Raw genomic sequence first — 23,786 nt, forward strand, 5'->3', positions numbered from 1 at the left:
TGTCTGTGTTTGGGGGAGGGGGCGGGCGTGAGTGTGTGTGTGTGTGTGTGTGTGTGTGTTGTGGCTGCGCCTGCGGGAGACCGCGAGGTTGCCTGCCAGGATGCGTCTGGGTGGGGCTGGGGCCCGGCCCCGCCCAGAATTGCCTGAGGCCTGCCAAGGGAGGCCCAGACAGAGACCCCCGCGCCCCCGCCGCCGCCGTTCGTCTGGTTTCCTGGACGCCGAAAGCCGAGGCGCGGCGCGCGGAGGCAACCCAGGTCTGCAGGGAGTCGGGGCCCCCGGCCAGCCAACCTGAGAGGGCTGGAAGGCAGGCGGCGGCTCTGAGCGCGGTGGGTGCCAGGGGCCAGCGGCAGGTGCGGCTTGCGGTGCGGCTGGGGCCGGGGCTAAAGGAGAGGGGAGGCAGGGCAAAAGAAACAACAAAAGCCTACAGCACCCGGTATTCCCAGGCGGTCTCCCATCCAGTACTAACCGGGCCCGACCCTGCTTAGCTTCCGAGATCAGACGAGATCGGGCGCGTTCAGGGTGGTATGGCCGTAGACGGAGGCGGCTGCCGCCAGGCGCCCTAAGAGCCCTGCGCTGCGCCTGCCTTTCGCTCTGACCTGCCGCCCGGGCCACGGCGGCCGCAGCTCTCCAGCTCTCCACGGAGCGCGCGCTGCACTTGAGCTGCACCACCCGCGACCGGACTCCGGGGCCCGGGGCCGGCACGCCGCCCCGCGCCCCGCCCCCCGCCCCCGCCCCCCCCACGGCCAACACACGGCCGGCCCGCCCGGGGACCACAGGGCTTCCGGGACCGGGAGCAGCCGGCCGGGTGTGCCTGCCGGGGTGTAGCGGGAGGGTGGAGTGAGGGCGCCGAGGTCTTGGCGCTCTCCCACCCTGGGACCCTCCAGGCACCACCCGGCTCGGGGGCCGCCGCCCCCAGCCCCTCGCCCACCCCAAGGCGTTCGCTGCCCAGGGCCTCGGGCCCGCTGGGGCCCGCGGTCCTCTGAGCCTCCTGCGGGCCCAGGCGCAGCCCAGCCGTGGCCCTGAGCGCCCATCCTGCCCGGCACCTGCGCGGTGCCCAAACCCACCTGCAGCCACCAGCGCCGGCGACCAGAGCTCGTCAGCCCCGCCCCTTCGCCCTACCGAGGCCCCCCGTTGCCCCCACGCCGCCCTCCAAGCACCGGACTTTGAGGGTGCAGACGAGCGACGTGCAGCCACACGGACAGGCACACAGACACACTCGCAGGCACCCACGCCAAGTGTGAGACGGCCGGCGCAAGCTCGTCAGCCAACAGCCAGAGCACCCACCCGTGAGAGGCCGGGGCCAGAGGAAGGGACGGCAGGCGGGGGTCAGGAGAGACAGAGACGCAAAGAGATGAAGGTTCAGAGACAGGCTCCCAAGACGGCGAGAGGGCAGATGCAGATGCAGATGCAGATGCACACAGACAGACAGACACGAGCGCGCAGGCACACCCCAGGGAGGGAGAGCCAGAGAGACGGAGACACAGAGCGACCGACCGACAGCGAGACGGAAAGGGAGACGGACAGGGCACAGGGATGGCATCCCATCCGAGACGGACACTCTGGCACAGACCGTCACACAGCGCAGAGCGGCGTGCCAAGTGCGAGGGCGTGAGCTTGGGCCGGGCGAGCCCCGGCTGGACGCGCTGCCCTGGGGCTGGCAATCACCCGTGGGGACCCCAAGACTCGCAGCCGAGGTCTCAAAGGTCCCCTTCGGCTTGGCTCCCTGAGGCGAGACCCAGCCCCGCCCCCAGGCCAGAGGGTGAGTGGGAGAGAGTGCGTGTGAGTGTGTCGGTGGGCGACGGTGGGTCGGGTCGACTGGGGGGCCGGGTGGATACCCACAGTGGAGGGGGAGGGTGTGGCGGCCGGGGCTTTGGAAGCCTGTGCGGTCCTCTTGCTGTCTCTCTCTCTCCTCTTTCTCCGTCTCCCTTACTTGTGGTTTCCGGCTCTTGACCTGTCTGGGCTGCGGGGGGTGTGTCTGTGTTTGGGGGAGGGGGGCGGGTGAGAGGTGTGTGTGTGTGTGTGTGTGTGTGTGTGTGTTGTGCGCCCGCGCCTGCGGGGGAGACCGCGAGGTTGCCTGCCAGGATGCGCCTGGGGGTGGGGCTGGGGCCCGGCCCCGCCCAGAATTGCCTGAGGCCTGCCAAGGAGGCCCAGACAGAGACCCCGCGCCCCCGCCGCCGCCGTTCGTCTGGTTTCCTGGACGCCGAAAGCCGAGGGGCTCGCGGGCCGCGCGGAGGCAACCCAGGTCTGCAGCGGGAGTCGGCCCCGGCCAGCCAACCTGAGAGGGCTGGAAGGCAGGCGGCGGCTCTGCACGCGCGGTGGGGTGCCAGGGGCCAGCGGCAGGTGCGGCTTGCGGTGCGGCTGGGGCCGGGGGCTAAAGGAGAGGGGAGGCAGGGCAAAACAGAAACAACAAAAAGCCTACAGCACCCGGTATTCCCAGGCGGTCTCCCATCCAAGTACTAACCGGGCCCGACCCTGCTTAGCTTCCGAGATCAGACGAGATCGGGCGCGTTCAGGGTGGTATGGCCGTAGACGGAGGCGGCTGCCGCCAGGCGCCCTAAGAGCCCTGCGCTGCGCCTGCCTTTCGCTCTGACCTGCCGCCGGGCCAGCCGGCGGCCGCAGCTCTCCAGCTCTCCACGGAGCGCTGCACTTGAGCTGCACCACCCGCGACCGGACCCCGGCGGCCCGGGGCCGGCACACGCCGCCCCGCGCCCCGCCCGCCCCCCCCCCCCCCCCAACGGCCAACACACGGCCGGCCCGGCCGGGGGACCACAGGGCTTCCGGGACCGGGGAGCAGCCGGCCGGGTGTGCCTGCCGGGGGTGGGGGAGGGTGGAGTGAGGGGCGCCGAGGTCTTGGCGCTCTCCCACCCTGGGACCCTCCAGGCACCACCCGGCTCGGGGGCCGCCCCTCCCCCAGCCCCTCGCCCACCTCCCCAAGGCGTTCGCTGCCCAGGGCCTCGGGGCCCGCTGGGGCCCGCGGTCCTCTGAGCCTCCTGCGGGCCCAGGCAGCCCAGCCGGCCCTGAGCGCCCCATCCTGCCCGGCACCTGCGCGGTGCCCAAACCCACCTGCAGCCACCAGCGCCGGCGACCAGAGCTCGTCAGCCCCGCCCCTTCGCCCTACCGAGGCTCCCCTGCCCCCACGCCGCCCTCCAAGCACCGGACCTTGCTGAGGGTGCAGACGAGCGACGTGCAGCCACACGGACAGGCACACAGACACACTCGCAGGCACCCACGCCAAGTGAGACAGCCGGCCGGCGCAAGCTCGTCAGCCAGGGCCACAGCCAGAGCACCCACCCGTGAGAGGCCGGGGCCAGAGGAAGGGACGGCAGGCCGGGGGTCAGGAGAGACAGAGACGCAAAGAGATGAAGGTTCAGAGACAGGCTCCCAAGACGGCGAGAGGGCAGATGCAGATGCAGATGCAGATGCACACAGACAGACAGACACGAGCGCAGGCACACCCAGGGAGGGAGAGCCAGAGAGACGGAGACACAGAGCGACCGACCGACAGCGAGACGGAAAGGGAGACGGACAGGGCACAGGGATGGCATCCCATCCGAGACGGACACTCTGGCACAGACCGTCACACAGCGCAGAGAGCGGCCCGTGCGGGAGGGGGCGTGAGCCTTGGGCCGGGCGAGCCCCGGCTGGACGCGCTGCCCTGGGGCTGGCAATCACCCGGGACCCCAAGACTTCCTCGCAGCCGAGGTCTCAAAGGTCCCCTTCGGCTTGGCTCCCTGAGGCGAGACCCAGCCCCCGCCCCCAGGCCAGAGGTGAGTGGGAGAGAGTGTGCGTGTGAGTGTGTCGGTGGGCGTGGGGGTCGGGTCGACTGGGGGGCGGGTGGATACCCACAGTGGAGGGGGAGGGTGTGGCGGCCGGGGCTTTGGAAGCCTGTGCGGTCCTCTTGCTGTCTCTCTCCGGTCATCTCAGTCTCCCTGATTTGTGGTTTTGGCTTTTGGTCTGTGTTGTTGGCTAGTGCGTCTGTGCTGTGTGTGTGTTGTGTGCATCTGTGGGAGTTGGAGCATTTGCCTGATATTATTTGTCTGCTGGTGTCCTGGGGTAGGGTTTGGGCCTGGGGCTTCATCCTAAATCATTGCAGTGAATATCCAGTGTTGATTTCTTTAGGATTTAGTGTTTCTTTCTTTACAGGCCACAGGTCTCTGAAGAGTCTTTCCAGGACCCCAGTTTGAAAGCATCAATTCCTCCGCGTTCAGCCTTCCTATGGTCCAACTATCACATCCTTGTATGACTACAGGAAAACCATAGCTTTGGGTATGTGAACCCCTGTGGCAAAGCAATGTGTCTGCTTCAAATATGCCATGTATGTTTGTCATAAGTTTTCTTTCAAGGAGCAAGGATCTTTTCGTTTCATGGATCTTTGTGATCTTAGGTTTTTAATTTTTATTTTTAAATGTTGAGTTTTAAGCTGGCTTTCCACTTTCCTCCTACACCCGCATCAAGAGGCTCTTTCCTTCCCCTTCACTCTCTGTCATTAGAGTGGCATCATCTGCATATCTCAGGTTTATATTTCTCCCAGCAATCTTGATTCCAGCTTATAACTCATCCAGCCTGGCATTTTTCACAAGGTGCTCAGCATATAGTTTAAATAAACAGGGTGACAGCAGACAGCTGTGCGGTAACCCATTCTCAATCCTGAACCAATCAGTTGTTCCGTACAGTGTTCTCACTGTTGCTTCTTGACCCACATACAGGTTTCTCAGGAGACAGGTAAAGCAGTCTGGTATTCTCATCCCTTTAAGAATTTTCCACAGTTTGTTATGATCCACACAGTCAAAGGCTCTAGCATAGTCAATGAAACAGAAGTAGATGTTTTCTGGAATTCCCTTGCTTTTCTATGATCCAGCAAATGTTGGCAATTTCATTTCTGGTTCCCCTGCCTTTTCTAAACCTTTTTCTATTGCTTGAATATCTGGAAGTTCTTGGTTCATGTACTGCTAAAGCCTAGCTTGGAGGGTTTTGAGCTTAACCTTCCTAGCATGGAAGATGAGTGCAATTGTCCAGTGGTTTAAAATTCCTTAGTAATGCCCTTCTTGGGGATTGGGATGAGGATTGACCTTTGCCAGTCCTGTGGCCTCTGCTAGGTTTTCCAAATTTTCTGACGTATTGAGTGCAGCACTTTAATAGCATCATCTTTTAGGATTTTAAATAACTCTTCTGGAATTCCATTCCCTCCACTAGATTTATTGGCAGCACTGTTTCCTAATGCCCACTTGACTTCACACTCCAGGATGCCTGACTCTCAGTGAGAGCCTACACCATTGTGGTTATCCAGATCATGAAGTTTTTTGTATAGTTCCTGAGTGTATTCTTTCCATCTCTTCTTGATCTCTTCTGCTTCTATTAGGTCATTACCAGTTCTGTCTGTCCTTTATTGTGCCCACCTTTGGATGAAATGTTCTGTGACATTTCCAATTTTCTATGGCTACCACTTTAAAAAATTACCCATCTATGCACCCAGTAGATTAGGCACCAAGCTTGCCACAAAACTTCCTGTTCATAATCCATCACTAGGCCCCAAATAGGGAATTGTGACCATGTGCTGCTGCAGAAGAACAAAAGTTCTGAGGTAAAGACTCCTTGTCCTTAAATAGTTTGCTCTAAACTCTCCATAGCGTCCTTAGGAAGCCCTTGTTCCAGATGCGCGCCCATGCAGCTGCCAAGTGTCCTCTATGCCTCCATCCTGCACCCCCCACAGAGCAGATACACTGTACTCGATCACCCTGTTTCAAAACAGGAATAATTTGTTTCTATGAATATGATTTTAATAATATTCCATAAGTATTCAGTAATTAAAGTTGTCTCCAAATCAGGAAAATCCAAAGTAATCAGCAAATATTTTGTGTGTATATATATATGTATACATATATAATTTAAAAAATCCCTTTCCATGATTTAGTTCTGACTTCTCAGTGACAGAAGCAGTGAAGAACTCAGTGTCAAAGCACACTGTGAAAAGATGTTTTCAGGGCAATCAGTTTCTTGTGAATTATTCATCAGGCTTGCTCCAATTCCACAAAGACTCCACCACAGTCACTAAGATGGAGAAAGAGCATTGGTTTTCTATGTGCTCCTATTTTGGCCTCTTCACTTAGAATACGTATCTTTTCTTTCGAATCCATCACGGCTGCATTTATATTATCCACCCTAAGAAACGGAAATAAACAAGAACGCATCTGAAATAAACACACCAATTTATAGTTTCACAAGACTTAGAAGAAACTTCGAACACTCCTGTGTCTAACTCCTCTGCCTTTGGGCAGAGCCATTCTTTAACCATCACAAAAATAAGCTTAATACTTCTAGAGACCAAAAGGAGGTTGCTAAATTTTCCTAAATGAGGAACCACATGCTTAAGAATTTTCTCCATTAGTAAACATTTCTCCTTAGGGCCTGAATGATGTCTTCTCCACTTGATAGTATGTTCTTGTGACAACACTGTTGATGATTCCTCACAAATTATTTTTCCTAAGAGCCTTGGATTCCTTATTTATAAGAGGGAGATGAGGCCTGCTATATAAATGGACAAGAGATCAAAATGAGATAACAGATAAGCAGCTCTTAGCACCGTTTATAGAAGGTACTCAACAAATACGAGTGCCTCCCTGATCACCAAATCTCCCATCTGCCAAACTGTCTGGTTATTACTTTTATTTTGGCCATGCAGTGTGGTATGTGGGATCTTAGTTCCCTGACTAGGGAACTGTGAGCATTTCAAGGAGTTACTGAGCATGGGGTCGCAAAGAGTGAACTGAACTGAACTGAACTGAAGCATTAGTGTGGGTTTATGCTGTTCTGTGCAGGCACTCAGTCGTCGGCCAACTCTTTGTGACCCCATGGACTGCAACATGCCAGACTTCCCTGTCCTTCACGGTCTCCTAGGGTTTACTCAAACTCATGTCCATTGAGTCAATGATGCCATCCAACCATCTCATCCTCTGTTGTCCCTTCTCCTCCTGCCTTCAATCTCTCCCAGCATCAGGGTCTTTTTCAGCGAGTCAGCTCTTGATATCAGATGGCCAAAGTATTGGAACTTTAGCTTTAGCATCAGTCCTTCCAATGAATATTCAGGGTTGATTTCCTTTAAGATTGGTTTTATCTCCTTTCAGTCCAATGGACTCTCAAGAGTCTTCTCCAGCACCACAATTTGAAAACATCAATTCTCTGGTGATGGCTGGCTCTAAACTTTGCAGTCTGACTAATAGGCATATCAATTAAAGTTTATATATGCATATATATATATACATATGCATGCTAAGTCTCTTCACTCGTGTCCGACTCTTCGCGACCCTATGGGCTGTGGTCTGCCAGGCTGCTCAGTGCATGGGACTATCCAGGCAAGAGTACTAGCGTGGGTTGCCATGCCCTCCTCCACATATGTGTATATATATATCCTTACACATACATTGTGTGTGTGTATAGGTGCATATGATGTCAACTGTATGCATTACTTGTATTTTCTTTTTTATTCAAGATGTCTTAGCAATTTTTCCATGTCAGTACATAGAGGTCAACAACTTTTAACCTACTACATAGTATCCTAAATAATTATTTCATAGAAATACAAAAGGTGATCTAATCCTTCCTGTGGTAATAAACATTTGGACTCTAAGAAGGGAAGTGAGCTCTTCTCAATGGTTTGGTGATGAACTATGCCTCCCTGGTGTTGCCCGTTGAACAAAAGAGTTTGGTGCAAGTTTGTGGACACCACTCCACGGGCATCTGAGGCCACGTGCATATAGCAGGGACAGGCGGAGGCAGATATAAATATTCTAAGTGAAACTATCTAGATTGGTCATAACTTTTCTTCCAAGGAGTAAACGTCTTTTAATTTCATGGCTGCAGTCACAATCTGCAGTGATTTTGGAGCCCCCCAAAATAAAGTCTGACACTGTTTCCCCATCTATTTCCCATGAAGTGATGGGACCAGATGCCATGATCTTCGTTTTCTGAATGTTGAGCTTTAAGCCAACTTCTTCACTCTCCTCTTTCACTTTCATCAAGAGGCTTTTTAGCTCCTCTTCACTTTCTGCCATAAGGGTGGTGTCATCTGCATATCTGAGGTTATTGAGATTTCTCCTGGCAATCCTGATTCCAGCTTGTGCTTCTTCCAGCCCAGCATTTCTCATGATGTACTCTGCATAGAAGTTAAATAAGCAGGGTGACAATATACAGCCTTGACGTACTCCTTTTCCTATTTGGAACCAGTCTGTTGTTCCATGTCCAGTTCTAACTGTAGCTTCCTGACCTGCATACAGATTTCTCAAGAGGCAGGTCAGGTGGTCTGGTATTCCCATCTCTTGAAGAATTTTCCACAGTTTCTTGTGATCCACACAGTCAAAGGCTTTGGCATAGTCAATAAAGCAGAAATCGATGTTTTTCTGGAACTCTCTTGCTTTTTCCATGATCCAGCAGATGTTGGCAATTTGATCTCTGGTTCCTCTGCTTTTCTAAAACCAGCTTGAACATCATCAGGAGTTCACGGTTGGAGGCAGGAGGAGAAGGGAATGACCAAGGATGAGATGGCTGGATGGCATCACGGACTTGATGGACATGAGTCTGAGTGAACTCCGGGAGATGGTGATGGACAGGGAGGCCTGGCGTGCTGTGATTCATGGGGTCGCAAAGAGTCGGACACGACTGAGCGGCTGAACTGAACTGAACTGAACTGAAGTGAAACTAAGAGATATGGAGGACAGCTTCATAAATTCTAACAAACCTGAGCTAAAGAAAAAGAGACCAGCTGGAGTAAGAGTAGAAGTATTTGAAGAGATATCTGATAATTCTACATAATTGAAGAGAGAGATGAGTTCTCAAATTAAAAGTGCACTTGAGAATGAAGCAGGATAAAGATAAACCAATACCAATACCCATAATAGAGAAACCTAGTAACATCAATGATACAAAGAATATTTTAAGAGCTTTGCAAGGCAGGAACAGAGGCACAGACATAGAGAATGGGCTTGTGGACACAGTTGGGGGAGGGGAGGGGGGAACAAACTGAGAGAGTAGCCTTGACATATACACTCTACCATGTGTAAAGTAAACAGCTAGTGCAAAGCTGCTGTGTACAAAGAGCTCAGCTCGGTGCTCTGTGATGATCTAGAGGGGTGGGATGGGTGTGGAGGGTGAGAGTAAGGCTCAAGAGGGAGGGGATATATATATGCATACAGCTGATTCGCATTGTACAGCACAGATTAACACAGCACTGTAAAGCAATTACATTCCAATTAAAATAAGGAAAAAAACCTGTATTTAAAGTAAACATTTTCCCAAATGCTGATGACAAAATATAACGTGAGCTTGTTGTTCAGTTGCTCATTTGTGTCAGACTCTTTCCGACACCATGGACTGCAGCGTGCCAGGCCTCCCTGTCCATCACCATCTACTGGAGTTTGCTCAAACTCATGTCCATTGAGTCAGTGATGCCATCCAGCCGTCTCATCCTCTGTCTCCCCCTTCTCCTCCTGCTTTCAATCTTTCCCAGCATCAGGGTCTTTTCCAATGAGTCAGCTGTTTGCATCAGGTGGACAAAGTATGGGAGCTTCAGCTTCAGTCTCAGTCCTTCCAATGAATATTCAGGGTTGATTTCTTTTAGGATTGATAGGTTTGATCTCCTTGCTGTCCAAGGAACTCTCAAGAGTCTTCTCCAGCACTACACTTTGAAAGCATAGAGATCAACCTTCGGTGCTTAGCCTTCCTTATGGTCCAGTTCTCATATCTGTACATGACTACCAGATAGCTTGAGTTGGCCCAACCAGATCTTTGTATATCACTTCACGTTGTTCATCTGTATACCTGATCTCAAGCCCATCTTCAATATGCTTCCGTGTATGCGCTGCATAACAGTAAAATGCCTTTAAAACTTTATTTTTAAAAATATTTAAAGAATGTCATTAATCTTATGGGGATATAATAAATGATTACTAATTGGATTGATGTCTAATTATTCTCATTTTATAGATATAGAGTCTGATGCACAGAGTGATTAATTTTCTTGAGGTCATATGGAATCCATGAGTATACTTTGTGAGATATGTTGAGTTTCCCAGATAAATAATATCATGGAAAAAAAGACCCTGCTTACACCACCTCCCCACACACAACTAAATGACAACAAAAGCTCAAAGGAGATATAACAAGGCAATAGGTACCTATTATTGGGATTTTCAATCGAAGAAAGACCCTATAAAAACTACAGAATAACAAATTTGAATATCTACTAGATATTTCATGATATTAAAGGATTACCATTAATTTTGTCTTAGGAGCCATTATGATTTTGTATAAATATGGAAAAAATGCAATAAACACACATACAACTGAACAATGTATGGATTAAATTACATAAGGTCTAGAGATGGCTTTACAGCAACACAGGAAGAGGGAAATGCAGAAACTAACACAACATTGTAAAGAAACTACCCTTCAATTAAAAATAAATATGAAAGCAGTTCATTCTCACTTTCCATAGAGTTAGTCAAATAGAAGTTCCTTCACATGCATCTTCTTTCTATATACATGTAAGTTTTTCTTTCTGAAAGGGAACTTTTCAAAAGTGTTTATTAGAATGCACACTTACTTTGCTTACTTTGCTACAGTTATGCTTAAATCTACTGGCCTCATTAGCATGCATTTCTTCTCCAAGACTGGCAGACTTTCAACTAATCATTTGCAAAATGGTTATTTACAGTGAACTGCCAATCATACCAAGGCCCCGGGTCTTTCAGAGAAGTGTCCCCAGATTCCACCGCCCCTGTGAAATGCACTCGGCTCGCTGCCCCTCACCGCTGGGCTGTCCCAACCACTGGCTGCAGCTGTCTGCACTTGCCAGCAGTACCAGATCCCTGTGACTGACCGAAACCCCTTGGAGAGGGGCGACAGTCTCAGGGACCACCCCAACACGAGCAGATCCAGAGCAAGCAGGTGAAGAACCCAAGCTCTGCTGGGGGGCTGGGTGTCTGCTGGGGGCCCTGGCTGCCAATCAGCCTCAACAAGATTTCCTCAACATTTACTACGGCATCTGATGGGTGAACAGGAGTGGCCGGGACTTCCATGCATAACTGAACGCATGGAGAACTGACTCGCATTCTGACTTGGGGGCTGCACAGAAGCCTTTGCTCTCAGCCCCTCAATCTGCTTCTCCAGGGCCAGCCAGAATCCTACCTCCTCTTGGGGCCACTTGGACCTCTCCTCTGAGGTCCTAGTCTTGATCTTGAAGCTCCTCTTGGTCTTGAAGCCCAGGGCGTCAGCAGGCTGCTTGGCCTCAGGAGGGAGGTTCAGAGACTTGGGCCTGCACTCGTGTCTTTTGGGGCGGCAGCCGGCCTCAGTGGGTGGGCAAGCCCTGGGGGAGTCGCTGGGCCCCGGTTCTGTCCACTCCTGCACTGCCTCCTGGCACTCGTCCATCTCCAGGTGGTGCACGTCATGGGCCAGGTAGCCTCGCCCCTCGCAGTCCGTGCCCTGCAGGGAGCTGTTGTCCTCGGGGCAGTAGCGGATGAAGTAGGTGATGCCCTCCTCCTCTTCAGGCAGCCCCGAGTTGTAGTCCTTCTCCTCCGAGGTGTTGTTCACGTAGTCAGAGCTGGAGTCCCCGTCGGGGCTCTGGTCGGGGCCGCCCTGCTCAGAGGACGCAGGCTCTCGGGCCACAGGGCTGCCAGCTCCGGGCCGCCGGGCACGTGCTGCTCCCCAGTCCTCACGCTCGGGACCCAGGCCCTCTCTTGCCCTGCAGCTCAGTAGGCTGCTCGCAGCACCCTGACACTTCAGGTGGGCCCTGGCGGGGCTCACGCTGCCGTCGTCACCGGGAGGCAGCCACTGCAGTCAGGAAGGGGGACAGGAGTCAGAGCCCACCCCAAACAGCCAACCCGAGGGGCACCCAGAAGTGACTCGCGTCCACTCGAATGACGGGGTGCCCCTCCTCAGCTGACTATGGTGCCAGGACCAGCACATGCTCTGCCTAAGAGACAGGAGGGCACCAGGGATGGAGGAGGAAAGGGGACCCTGGAGACTTCCCAGGACACCTGCTACTTCCCCCCAACTCCCTGCTCATGCATGAATTCGCCCTTTGATTTGATTAGCATATAGTTAACTTACAATGCTGTTAGTTTCTGGTGTACAGCAAAGTGCTTCAGTTATATATATCTATGTGTGTGCATTTTATATCTATATATATATACACATACATATTCTTTTTGAATATAGTTCCCTGTGCTGTACTGCAGGTCTTTGTTGACTGTCTAATTTATATATAGTAGTGTGTATCTGCGGAGAAGGCAATGGCACCCCCCTCCAGTACTCTTGCCTGGAAAATCCCATGGATGGAGGAGCCTGGTGGGCTACAGTCCATGGGGTCGCTAGGAGTTGGACACGACTGAGCGACTTCACTTTCACTTTTCACTCTCATGCATTGGAGAAGGAAATGGCAACCCACTCCAGTGTTCGTGCCTTGAGAATCCCAGGGACGGGGGAGCCTGGTGGGCTGCCATCTATGGGGTCACACAGAGACGGACACGACTGAAGTGACTTAGCAGCAGCAGCAGTAGTGTGTATCTGTTAATACCAAATTCCCTATTTATTCCTCTCCCCAGCCTTTCTCTTTGGTAACCGTGGTTTATTTTCTATGTCTATGAATCTGTTTCTGTTTTGTAAATAAGTTCATTTATATCTTTTTTAGATATGATGAAACTGTATGATATTTGTTTTTCATTTATTTACTTCACTTAATATGATCATCTCTAGGTCCATTCATTGCTGCAAATGGCATTCTCTCGTTTTTAATGGCAGAGTAATATTCCATAGTATTTATGTATCACATCATCTTTATTCATTCATCTGAGGATAGACATTGAGGTTGTTTTTATGTTTTGGCTGTTGTAAATAATGCTGCACTGAACCCTGGGGTGTATATATCTTTTTTCGGATAGGGGTGGGGTTGCTGGATCATACAGTAGCTCTATTTGTAGTATTTTAAGGAACCTCCATACTGTTCTCCATAGTGGCGGCACCCACTGACATTCCCAGCATCAGTGTAGGAGGATTCCCTTTTCACCACACCCTCTCTAGCATTTATTATTTGTGGACTGTCTAACAGCCACTGTTAGATGGTGCCCCACTGTAGTTCTGATATGCATATCCCTCATAAGAAATGAGTCAGGCACGACTGAGCATCATCACTTTCACTTTTATGCATTGGGGAAGGAAACGGCAACCCACTCCAGTGTTCTTGTCTGGAGAACCCCAGGGACGGGGGAGCCTCGTGGGCTGCCATCTATGGGGTCGCAGAGTCGGACACGACTGAAGCTACTTAGCAGCAGCAGCAAGCCTAAGAAATGATGCTGAGCATCTTTTCATGTACCTGCTGACCATCACACTCATGACTTTGTGAAGATGGTTCCTGGGTTGAGGAGCCCAGGTGACGGAGACAACAGGTTGTAAAATCAGGTTATTTGTTCTCAAAAAGAAAAAGAGAAGCTTTCATCCCAAAGATATTATGAAACCAAAGAGGAGGTGCCCTACCCCTTCCAAATCTCATCTGCTGCCCCTGAAGCCCATCTCCAATCTTCCCATTGCTTGCCTCCAACTCCCAGCACACACAAGCTTCTGCTTCCTCCTCACTCCAAACAAAACCACTGACTGGATTTGCCAGGAACCATCCAGGCTGAATGCCACACAGAGACACTGGACATGAGCCCCAGCCTCACAGGCTTGATGGGGTGGGGCCTCAGGACGGAGTTGGGGGGAACACCAGAGGGAGGACAGCCACCAGGAGAAGGGGGCACCCAGGAGGGTGCAAGGGATGTGGCTGCCATTTCAGGGGTACAGGTCATGATACTGCAGGACACTGCAAAGATCCCATGGGCCCAAACCAGGGAGGTCCTAAACCCCACCCTCCAGAACCCTACATTTTGTCCCACAAAACATAGAGTCCCTGGACAATTCTCAACGGGCACGTTGACTCACAGGATTTCTTTTTCAGACCCTTGGAGAGACAGTGGGGGAAGGGAGGTCAGTGGAAATCTCCTTCCTATCCTTTAGGGAACCTGAAAGGCTCACGTGTGGCTGTGTCTCCATAGCATCACCAGACTCCAGCAGATCCACCGTGCTTATCCAGAGCAGCTCACACACCAGAAATGGTCCCACAGCAGGAAAACTGTCACTGAGATGGACCCTGCAGGGTCTGAGCATCCTTCTGTGTCACCCCATTCCCAAACCTGAAACTGATGGGCCCATTTCAGAGACCTGCTCCCAGGGAGAGGCAAGGTGTCCAGTGTTTCCTAGAACACGGGTGACCACAGAGGATGCACCCAGAGCACCAAGCCTCATTTCACAGCAGACTTCCCATGTTCTGTGCAGCAGAAACTAACACAACATCAGAAAGCAATCACAGTCCAACAAAAAGATGACAGAGGAGAAAAATAAAAGTGGCAATAGTTTTAATTTTTAAAAAGCATAACCTTTCTGGAAACTAATTTGCAACTGGGAATGAAAAACCTTTCAAAAGACTGGCCTGGCAATTCCAAATCTAGGAATGAACACTAGATAAACAATGGTGTATATGTACAAAGGAAAGTCGCTCAGGCATATCCAACTCTTTGCGACCCCATGGACTATACAGTCCATGGAATTCTCCAGGCCAAATACTGGAGTGGGTAGCTCTTCCCTTCTCCAGGGATCTTCCCAACCCAGGATCACACCCAGGTCTCCCACATTGCAGGCAGATGCTTTACCAGCTCAGCCACCAGGGAAGCCCATGTGTACAAAGGTATAGCCTAAAAGGATGTCCATTTCACCATTACATTGTCTGGAAATAAGAAAACTTCTTTGTTAATGTACAAATCACGTACTACTTAAATGTCCAATAACATGCAATTTGTACATTATGATAAAATAGTGATGAGTATTGCAATCATTGAAAATGATATTATTCCAACTATTTCATGGAAGAGACAATATGTTAAGTAAGATACACAGGTTATAAAATATTATACTTATTTGTGAAAATATATATTTATATTAAATAAACGCATTTTCGTAAAAAAACAGCAAATCAAGGTTACAGATAGTGGCTGGACATGCCCACTTCAAGGGAGATGTCCAGTCCCTCTCATGGGGAGTTTGCATTCCTGGCAGCTGTGATGGGGGCAGCTCACAGGCTGGGGAAGTGAACACATTTCTTGCCCCCAAGTGGCATGCGCATTGTCCCCTGGAACAAACAGATGTGGCCAAGGACAGCCCACTTCTATCCACAGTTTAAAAATAGAGGCTCCTCCTCTTGCCTCAACAAAGAAATCCAGGTGGCCAAGCCACTGCAGCAAGTCGGCTGAAAAATCATCTTGTGCCTTACTTCATACTGTCCAACAGTGATGGAATTTTATACACACAACATCAGGTCTTTTCACTCAAGATACGTCTCCCCCGTTTATTTGAGCCTTAAATGTCAACAGCATTTGGGTTTCTTTATAGCTATCGACACAGGAAGCTCATTCTAAGACGTTTTAGTTTTTGTAGCCATGGGAATAGATTTTCTCTATCTTATATACCTGTTGTTGGTACATAAAAAAATTCTACTGATCTTGTAAAAGCCTTTTTGTTTGTTTATTTTTGGCTGTGCTGCATCTTACTGCTTGAGCTGTTCTCTAATCAGGAGGATTAGAGTTGTGGTGCGTGGGTTTCTCATTGCAGTGGTGTCCCTTGTTGGGGAGCATGGGCTTTAGTAATTGAGGCACGTGGGCTCATTAGTTTTGGCTTCTGGACTCTAGAGTACAGGCTCAATAGCTGAAAAACAAAGGCTTAGTTGCCCCACAGCATGTGGGGTCTTCCTGGATCAGGGATCGAACACACGTCTCCTGCATTAGCAGGCATGATTCTTTACTGGGCCACCAGGGAAGCCCGAAAAGCCCATTTTGAAATTTCAGTACTCTTAGTTGAACATTTGATTCTCTTCTCCAGCATTCTGTCTGGCTGCACTGCCCTTCCATTTACACGACAGAGGTACTGGGGCATCCCTGACTTATTCCCAGCTGTAATGAAAATGCCTTTACTTTTTTAAAATTATTTTTTTATTGGAGTGTAGTTGCTTTACAGTGTCGTTACTATCTGCTGTACAGCAAAGTGAATCAGCTACACGTATACATACATCCCCTCTTTTTTGGATTTCCTTCCCATTTCGGTCGCCTCAGAGCATGGGACTGTCATACAGGCTCCCCAGGTGGTGCTAGTGGTAAAGAACCCACCTCTCAATGCAGGAGATATAAAAGATGCGGGTTCGATCCCTGGGTCAGGAAGATCCCTGGAGGAAGGCATAGCAACCTACTCCAGTATCCTTGCCTGCAAAATCCCATGGACAGAGGAGCCTGGCATACTGCAGTGCACAGGGCCACAGAATCGGACACAACTGAAGCAACTGGGCGCACACACACAGAGTGAAGTAAGTCAGAGAGAAAAAACAAATATCATGTATTAAGGAAAATGTCTTCACTTTTTAAAGGCAGGGCTGGCCCAGGGTGAGGTAGGCGTGACCCTTGCCTCGGGCGCAAGATTTAACAGGGTGCCAAAAAACTCAGGAATCAAAATAGATACAATTCTAATGCAAGACTTCGAAAAATAAAAATTAATGCAAAAAAAAAAAAATCCACGATGAACAAGAGAGTAAAATGTTAAAGACAAGGTTGATTATTAGTGATTTGTTTTGGGGGGTGGGCTCAGGCTCCAATAGGGCTTGGCTGGGCTCTGTGAATGAACCTTTTTTTTTTTGTTCAAGTTTTCCCCATTAAGGACTTCCCTAGCAGCTCAGTGGTAAAGAATCCACCTGCACAGTGCAGGCGACACAGGTTCGGTCCCTGATCTGGGAAGATCTCACAGGCTGTGGAGCAACTAAGCCCAGAACTGCGCTACTAAAGCTCACCTGCCCTAGAGCCTGTGCTCCAAAGCAAGAGGAGCACTTGCAGTAAGAAGCCCTCACACTGCGCTGGAGAGTAGCCCCTGCTCACCACAACTAGAGAGCAGTCCGAGCATCACTGAAGACAGCTATAAACAAATAGCTAAGTGAATGAAATTATATATAAAAAAGAACCGACCTTCCAATGCAGGAGACTAGGGTTTGACTCCTGGCCAGGGAACTATTAATAAGCTCTCACATGCTGAGGGGCAACTGAGCCCGTGCCCCACATCTAGAGAAAGCCCACGTGAGGCAACAGAAACCTAGTGCAGCCAGAATTAAAAGTTTTCCCCATTACACGTAGTGGCGTGTTGGCTTTTCCAGCGCTTGATGGTGCAAACCATTCTCTCATCGTGGATACAAATGGAAGGACCCAGGCTGGTCACCCAGGACAGAAGTCACATTGTTGGTCTGCAGAATTAACCTATAGCACACTTGTGGTGTAAGAGATAGTGTCTCCTATTAAAGATGAAGACAGGAGGTCCTTGTTTCAATTCAGTCTTCCATTCACTGTCAGGCCCTGAGCACGATATTTAATGAATGGATGGCCTTCCCATCCTGGGAAACTGGAAATGATTGTCCTTACTGCTGGGCTTGAAGTGGGTTGAACAGGAGAGCAACCCATGCTGGCCTCACTCCCATGAATGCGTTTTTCCCCTACCATATACAAGGAGTGGAGAAACTTTTAAAAAATCTTTTGGCCACACCACATGGCATATGGGATCTTATTTCCCTGACCAGGGATTGAACTCGTGCCCCATGCATTGACAACACAGAGTCTTAACCACTGGGCTGCCAGGGAAGTCCTGGGAAGCATTTTAAGTGAAACATGAAGAAAGGGAATGCAGTAGAAACCCACTATTAAGTATTATTTAATGGCTGCATAATGTTTCCTGTCCCAATAAACATTATCTGACTCTTCCCCTATTAAATACACGAACTGTGTCTTATTTTTGTGTAATAAATAGTGTCTTGGTATTTCCCTAAGGATATGCTCTGGGCCTTTCTTCACGCTCTAGGGCTTTACCCAGGACCCTTTAAAACTTTTTGTTCTTCAATCCAATGTCCAGGTCCTCAGAAAAGGCGCGGAGGTGTGGGGCTGGGAGAATGTTCACTGCCCCTATGGTGGGAGCTGTAGGCAAACATGTTGAAGGTCTCTGCTTATATATACAATTGAAATATACTTGATTTACAATATTGTATTACTTTCTGCTGCACAGCAAAGTGATTTAAGGTCTACATATACTTTTCCATATTCTTTTCCATTACAGTTTATCACAGGATATTGAATATAGTTCCCCGGGCTGTTCTGTAGGACCTTGTTGTTTATCCATCCTAGATATCATAGTTTATATCTGCTAACCCCAAACTCGCAATCCTTCCCCTCCACCCTCCTCGGCAACCACAACTGGGTTCTCTGTGTCTGTTGAGCCCATTTCTGTACTGTAGATAGGTTCATTTATTTCACATTAAAGATTTCACATATAAGTGATATCATATGCTATTTGTCAAATTCTGTCTGACTTACTTCACTTAGTATGATAATCTCTAGGTCCATCCACATTGCTATATGCCCACAGGCCTGCGTTACCTCCAGGCAGCTCTGCCTTCCTTATTGTTATTGTTCACTTGCTCTGTCATGTCCAAGTCTTTGCAACCCTGTGGACTGCAGCATGCCAGGCTTCCCTGTCCTTCTCTATCTCCCAGAGTTTGCTGAGACTCGTGTTCATTGAGTCGATGATGCCATCCAACCATCTCAGCCTCTGCCTTCCTTGGGCTGCACCGGACGCCTCCTCCCACCTGACACTCTCCCTCCCCAGTTTCCTTACAGGCTGCTCCCTCAACAATGTCCACACATATTTAATCCTGCCTTAGGTCTGCTTCTCAGAGGATCTGACCTAACACAGTTCCTTACAGGAAAGAAAACAGAATAAAAAAATCACACATACCCAAAAAAACCTCCAGTGTACCCTTTAGAAAGCACAGAACCAAATACACAAGTTTATTTATGGGTAAATTTACAATAAAATTCTAAGAAAATATGAGAGACAGTGACTACTGTCGCAGGAAGGGGAGAAGTTTACACGCCTAGGACCAGGCTGGCTGCTCACCTTCAAGACTTCCTGAACTTCTTTTAATTTTTTTAAATTGTCAAAATAACCCTCAAGCAAAACAACAGCATAAGGCAAATAATTTAGCCAAATATGCCGTGTCACTTCAGTCGTGTCTGACTCTTTTGTGACCGCGTGAACCACAGACCACCAGGCTCCTCTGTTCATGGGATGGAGTGGGTTGCCATGCCCTTCTCCAGCGGATCTTCTCAACCCAGCGACTGAACTCATGCCTCATGTCTCCTGCACTGGCAGGCAGGTTCTTTACCGCTAGCACCACCTGGGAAGCCCTGATACACGAATATAAAACACCCTGGCAATCCCAGTCAGGTAAGAAGATAGACTGAGCCGACCTCCCCTGAGGCCTCCCCAGTGCTTTTCAGAGACCAAGACCCCGCCATGTGTGCCCTGACCATCTGGATCATGTGGTCATCACGGCCTCACCTCTCCTTAACCGTTTTCCACTGAGCACCCAGCCATCAACACTGAGTACATCACATTCAATTCGTCGGCTTCTACTTCTCTATTTACCCTTGCAATTTACTCACTGAAGACACTGAATCGATTATTTGTCGGAGAGAATTTCCCTTGACTGAGATTTTGAGGACTGTTCCTACAGCGGAGGAGAACACTGTCCCCTGTCCTCCATGCTTCAGCAGACTGGTGGTGGAAATGGAGGCTGAATTGATTCAGTCTTTTCTGATATTTACCAAAATTCAAAATAATCATTCTCCAAAGGTGACCAGTTAGGTTGTTTTGTTTTCCTTAGTGTCATTCAGAAGTCACAGAAAACTCTATTTTGAAAAGATACACGCACCCCAGTGTTCAATGCAGCACTAGTTACAATAGCCAGAACATGGATGCAACCTAAATGTCCCTGAACAGAGGAATGGGTGGAGAAGATGTAGTGCATACATACAGCAGAATACTACTCTGCCATAAAAGAATGAGCTAATGCCACTTGCTTCCCTTATGGCTCAGCTGGTAAAGAATCCGCCTGCAATGCGGGAAATCTGGGTTCGATCCCTGGGTTGGGAAGATCCCTTGGAGAAGGGCAAGGCTACCCACTCCAGTATTCTGGCCTGGAGCATTCTACGGACTGTATAGTTCATGGGGTTGCAAAGAGTCGGACACGATTGAATGACTTTTTACTTTACTTTAATGCCACTTGCAGCAACGTGGATGGACCTAGAGACGATCACACTAAGTGAAGTCAGTGAGACAGAAAGACAAATGCCATATGATACCACTCATATGGGGCTTCCCAGGTGGCACCAGTCGCAAAGGACAGTGCAGGAAGCATGAGAGATGGGAGTTCGATCCCTGGGTCGGGAAGATACCCTGGAGGCGAGCATGGCAACCCACTCCAGTATTCTTGCCTGGAGAATTCCACGGACAGAGGAGCCTGGTGGGTTACAGACCATGGGGTCGAAAAGAGTCCGACAGGCCTGGAGCACTTGGCACTCACATATACGCTTGCAATAGCCAGCTGGCTCTGTCGAGGCCATTACCTCAGCGCCCTCAACTTCCGCCCTGTGGTCCAGGGTTGGCAGCGAATGTTTGCCGTGAGATCTTTCTGGAACAGGTATGTTCTGTGTTGGGGCTCGTAGCGTATTATTTAAAAGTGGCCCGTTGTGCTGACCTGACAGACAGGAGATGAAGCCACAGTCGCCACACCGCCCTGCTGGCATCCTGTTTCTCCTTAAGGCAGTGTCCCGTTTTCCCTGCTGGTGCCAGTTTCTCAAGACTACGTGACCACTCGACTGTGAGAGTCCCTCCAACTGTGTGACGCAAGACCCCCGCTTCAGGCTAAAGATAAACTAAGACCCCCTCCCTTCAGGGCACAATATCCCATCGATAGGGTGTAAGAAGAGTTGGCTATAAACGGAGAGCACTGGTTTCTCTCTATAGCCAGTCCCTTTTTTTCTTCCTATAAAAAATCTTTCTCTCCCTGAATGCCCAGCTCTCTCTTTTTCTCTGTGCTCACCATACATTCTGGAAGATTTGTTCTGGATTATGGCTGTCCGCTATTTCATCCACAGTAAAGCTGTCCTCCAAGTTGCAAATGCATCAGGGCATTAAGGAGGAAATCGGATTAGTAGAATTGCTTCAGGCCAAGATCTTGCCCTGGGTAAGTTCATCCTCTTGCTGCCTAGGGGTCATCTGGATGAAGGTGGTGTGTGTGGAAGGGGAGGAGGGATCCTGGGCCTCAGAGAAAGAATCCAGCAGTGTTAGCAGACACTGGAACACATTCACTGGGTTTTACTTTGATGGGTCAGTGAAAGACAGAGTCTTCAAAGGTTAAAATATGCCATCAGCAGCCATAATGAAGGCAACCAAGAAAGTACTTATGTAGGATTCCTGAAGAGCAGCATCTTTGGTGGCGAAACAATTTCTTTTACAGGCTAACTAAGATAATCAGCTTAATTTTGAAGAAAGGACTCCTTCTGCCCCGTAACTCTGGATGTAAAATAAATAGAAAACATACTCTCTCATCTAGTGACTCTCCCCATCCCCCCTCAATCTTGCTTGGATTCATTTGAAACCTGAGATAACGATGGGAAACAGGCAGCTGTTTCTATGCATTTCTATGAACAAGAAATTAGCTAAGCAAATTTACATGGGCAAATATTTCAGGGTATTAGTTATTGAACTGAGCTGAAGGAGAAAACAAAGTCTGACACTGTTTCCACTGTTTCCCCATCTATTGCCCATGAAGTGATGGGACCAGATGCCGTATCTTAGTTTTCTGAATGTTGAGCTTTAAGCCAACTTTTCCACTCTCCTCTTTCACTTTCATCAAGAGGCTTTTAGTTCCTCTTCACTTTCTGCCATAAGGGTGGTGTCATCATATCTGAGGTTATTGGTATTTCTTCCAGCAATCTTGATTCCAGCTTGTGCTTCTTCCAGCCCACCATTTCTCAGGATGTACTCTGCATATAAGTTAAATAAGCAGGGTGACAATATACAGCCTTGACATACTCTTTTCCTATTTGGAATGAGTCCTTTGAAACAGTGTCAGACTTTATTTTTCTGGGCTCCCAAATCACTGCAGATGGTGACTGCAGCCATGAAATTAAAAGACACTTACTCCTTGGAAGGAAAGTTATGACCAACCTAGATAGCATATCTAGGAGAAGGCAACGGCACCCCACTCCAGTACTCTTGCCTGGAAAATCCCATGGACAGAGGAGCCTGGTGAGCTGCAGTCCATGGGGTCGCAACTGAGCGACTTCACTTTCACTTTTCACTTTCATGCATTGGAGAAGGAAATGGCAACCCACCCGTGTTCTTGCCTGGAGAATCCCAGGCACGGTGGAGCCTGATGGGCTGCCTTCTATGGGGTTGCATAGAGTTGGACATGACTGAAGTGACTTAGCAGCAGCAGCAGCAGCAGATAGCATATTGAAAAGCAGAGATATTACTTTGCCAACAAAGGTCTGTCTAGCCAAGGCTATGGTTTTTCCAGTAGTCATGTATGGATGTGAGAGTTGGACTGTGAAGAAAGCTGAGCACCAAAGAATTGAAGCTTTTAAACTGTGGTGTTGGAGGAGACTCTTGAGAGTCCCTTGGACTACAAGGAGATCCAACCCATCCATTCTGAAGGAGATCAGCCCTGGGATTTCTTTGGAAGGAATGATGCTAAAGCTGAAACTCCCGTACTTTGGCCACCTCATGCAAAGAGTTGACTCATTGGAAAAGACTTTGATGCTGGGAGGGATTGGGGGCAGGAGAAGAAGGGGACGACAGAGGATGAGATGGCTGGATGGCATCACGGACTCGATGGACATGAGTTTGAGTGAACTCTGGTAGTTGGTGTTGGACAGGGAGGCCTGGCGTGCTGTGATTCATGGGGTCGCAAAGAGTCGGACATGACTGAGCGACTGAACTACTACTAAGGAGAAAACTTTCCAACGTGTAGCAATATTTATTCCCAGTGAAAATGTTGTATATTATATATCTATTGGAATATAACTGCTTTACAATGTTGTGTTAGTTTTGTAACCAGGAAGGGTTAATTTTGAATTTATGTTGCATCTGTTTCTGTGACTTTAACCCTTTTTTGTTATTAACCCTACATAATGGCCTGCCTCAGGGAGATAACCTGAGCTGCCCTCCCACCTGTGAAGGACAGCAAGCAAGTGAAGCACATCCCCCTGCCTGAGGCTTCCCATTCCAGGGGACATTTGCAAGGACTGAATAGTCTTTTTACTTGGTTTCCTCACCTTCCCCCACCCCTCATCTCTGAGGTATGAAAGAACCTGGCAACCAGGCCCTGACAAGAAAGTTATTTTGAGGCACTAGCCTGGCATCTTCTCCGTCAGCTGGCTCCCCAACTAAAATCTGTTCCTTGCCTCAATGCTTCCTCTCTCAGATTCATTAGCCTGTCCTGTGGTGAACTGAGTTAGTCTGGACTCAGTAATAGTTTCTGCTGTACAAGGAAGTGAATTAGCTCTAAGTATACATATATCCCCTCCCCCTTGGACCTTCCTCCCTCCCACCTCCCATCCACCCATCTAGGGCAGCACAGAGCACCTGAGCTGAGCTTCCGGTGTTTAATTCAAAAGGACACACGCACCCTAATACAACTTTTCAGGAGCAGATAGAGTATTGTGCTGTGGCTATTTTGTTCAAGGAAGCACTTCAGGGTAAGCGGAAATAATTCCTTTGTTTTTTCTAATTCAGACTGTCTTACTCCATGGAGAATTTTCTCCATTTTCTCTAAATTTACG

At 49.4% G+C, this 23,786-nt stretch overlaps 1 protein-coding gene and 2 non-coding genes across 4 annotated transcripts in view; all 3 read right to left on the reverse strand.

Moving 5' to 3' along the window:
* Positions 1–418: 418 nt before the first annotated feature.
* LOC114112149 (5S ribosomal RNA) lies at positions 419–536 on the reverse strand. The gene has a single exon (XR_003587681.2). It is a non-coding gene; the product is annotated as a 5S ribosomal RNA (ribosomal RNA).
* Positions 537–2,412: 1,876 nt separating this feature from the next.
* Positions 2,413–2,531, reverse strand: LOC114112335 (5S ribosomal RNA). Its single transcript, XR_003587772.1, has one exon. It is a non-coding gene; the product is annotated as a 5S ribosomal RNA (ribosomal RNA).
* A 7,416-nt stretch (positions 2,532–9,947) lies between these two features.
* The window catches only part of LOC121817953 (amyloid-beta A4 precursor protein-binding family A member 2-like), a 29,460-nt gene continuing 15,621 nt past the window's right edge, over positions 9,948–23,786 (reverse strand). Inside the window, exons 3-4 of one of the 2 annotated variants that reach the window (XM_042240803.1) lie at positions 11,179–11,820; positions 9,948–10,560 (exon numbers count right to left, since the gene is read on the reverse strand). In XM_042240803.1, coding sequence (XP_042096737.1) covers positions 10,489–10,560; positions 11,179–11,820 — 714 coding nt within the window. In that variant the 3' untranslated portion in view covers positions 9,948–10,488. Of the gene's footprint in view, positions 11,821–23,786 lie in introns of both variants that reach the window. The other variant, XM_042240802.1, reaches the window with a different exon arrangement.

This window comes from Ovis aries, chromosome 25, assembly GCF_016772045.2.
Source record: "Ovis aries strain OAR_USU_Benz2616 breed Rambouillet chromosome 25, ARS-UI_Ramb_v3.0, whole genome shotgun sequence".
NCBI lineage: Eukaryota > Metazoa > Chordata > Mammalia > Artiodactyla > Bovidae > Ovis > Ovis aries.